The 1,778-nt window shown below is 61.0% G+C and overlaps 1 protein-coding gene across 1 annotated transcript in view; it reads left to right on the top strand.

Annotated features, from left to right (window-relative positions):
* Positions 1–10: 10 nt before the first annotated feature.
* The window catches only part of PRR12 (proline rich 12), a 45,055-nt gene continuing 43,287 nt past the window's right edge, over positions 11–1,778 (top strand). Inside the window, exons 1-2 of the mRNA XM_045292632.1 lie at positions 11–118; positions 1,609–1,721. Of these exons, the coding sequence (XP_045148567.1) occupies positions 33–118; positions 1,609–1,721 (199 nt within the window). The 5' untranslated portion in view covers positions 11–32. The remainder of the gene's footprint in view (positions 119–1,608; positions 1,722–1,778) is intronic.

The following is a 1,778-nucleotide window of genomic DNA, read 5'->3' as shown; positions in this document are numbered from 1 at the left end:
CCCCTCCCCCCAATTTCCACCGCGGCCAATTCATGGACAGGAACTACCCCAGCGCCGGCTTCGGGGACCCGCTCGGCGCCGGGGCGGGATGGAGTTACGAGAGGTCAGCGAAAGCTAGGTAAGGAGTCGGGTTGGCCTGGAAGAAGGGGCCAAGGGGTGGGGGCCCAACCGGGCCCGGTCGGGCCCGCCCGGCGATGCGTGCATCGCAAACTCCCCTCCGGCTTGCAAGGGAGCGGCCTTCCCGGGTTTGCAACAACGCCGTCGCACCAGTTTGCAGATTGCAAACTCCTCCAGAGCACCACCGGGCATGCAAAGGGGGGAATGCAGTTGTGGGGCGCGGGGGAATGGGGTGCAAAACAATTTGAGCACTGGAAGGCCTTGGGAAGGTGGGAGGGACTGGCAAAGCAGGGCCTGGACTTCCCCCTCTATCCTTGGATTCCAGACTTGTGGTCCCCCTCCCCCCCGGCACCCCAGCCCCTGCAAAGGTGGGAAGGAGAGAATTAGAACGCAGACCTGGGGGGGCGTGCGCCCCCCTCTCGGGTCCTATTGTTCCGTGACTGCTCAGGCCGCGCGACTCGCCGCAACCCCCCCCTCATGAAATTCCGCGCGCAGATTGGGCCCCCAGCCCCGCCCCCTTTGTAAGCTGGGGTTCTATGTGCCGAGTAAGGAGGGGGGTCCAGCATCTCTGACACGCCCCCTTAGTTCCCCTACCCCCAAAGTCAGGGTGTGGAGTTTGTGACCTGCGACTGTTCCACGGACTGGTGAAGAGTCCGCTGTTTCCCGAGTGTGTGTGTTTGTACGGATGCGCGTGGGTCCGTGCGTGTGCGTGTGTGAGTGACCCCTCTCCCTGTGTTTTCTGGTGGCACGCCCTTTACGCTTCACCTGCCCGCGTCCCAAATCTCTCTCTCTCTCACACACACACACACACACACACACACACACACACCTGGGGTTCCCACCCTGGTTGGGCTGGACCCCACGTGTTTTAGGGTTTTCCAAGTGGGACTCCTTCCACGGTGATATTTTTCTTCCTCCTGGGTACGTTGGATCCACAGTTGCACGCTTGGCTTTGCCTGGGCTTTTGCATTTGAACCTGAACCCAGGCCAGTGTAAGATCCTCACGTGTGCACAGGTCCCCATTTCCCCCCCACTCACTCCATACCCGGTTAGAGAACAGCCAGACTCTGCCTCGGACAAGGAGGGTCTGGGCCTAGTTGTCCCCACGTGTCTGTGAGAAAGGGGGCCGTGCACGTGCACCTCTGGGGTTGAGGGGCTGAGACGCAAGAGGTCCAACCCTTTCTCACCTTAAGCTCAAGGCCCTTCCTCCGAATCTTCTCCCCTCTGGTGTTTGTAAAGATGAAACTAAAACGATGGGCTATGTTTACTGGGGCTCAGAGGTGGGGCCATTCCCGGGGCTCTTAATTGGGCCCGATTCCCTTGTCTTTCAATTCGTTAGAGACCCGTTTCCTGGCCTAACCCCTGTCAACTGGAAGATTCCTCCCCAGCCCCTGGGGGGAATTCTGAACCGCCTTCCTCGAGGGCTTTTGTGGGTACCTTAATATTTTCTCTCTTCCCTTCTCCCTCACAACCTTCCCCACCACCCACCAGCTTGGTCTATGGCAGCTCCAGGACCTCGCACCCCGAGACGGACATCTTACACCGCCAGGCCTACGCGGCCCCCCACCCACTGCAAAGCTATGCCACCAACCACCACCCCGCAGGTACGGCCCCTGGCCCGCCCCTCGCGCTGGCCCGCCCTTCCTGGCTGCTGGTTGGCC

This window comes from Echinops telfairi, unplaced genomic scaffold (assembly GCF_000313985.2).
Source record: "Echinops telfairi isolate 266 unplaced genomic scaffold, ASM31398v2 ScPeMD7_655;HRSCAF=1070, whole genome shotgun sequence".
NCBI classification, from domain to species: domain Eukaryota; kingdom Metazoa; phylum Chordata; class Mammalia; order Afrosoricida; family Tenrecidae; genus Echinops; species Echinops telfairi.
The sequence above is the reverse complement of the archived record's forward strand: the minus strand, read 5'-3'. Positions and strand labels throughout refer to the sequence as shown.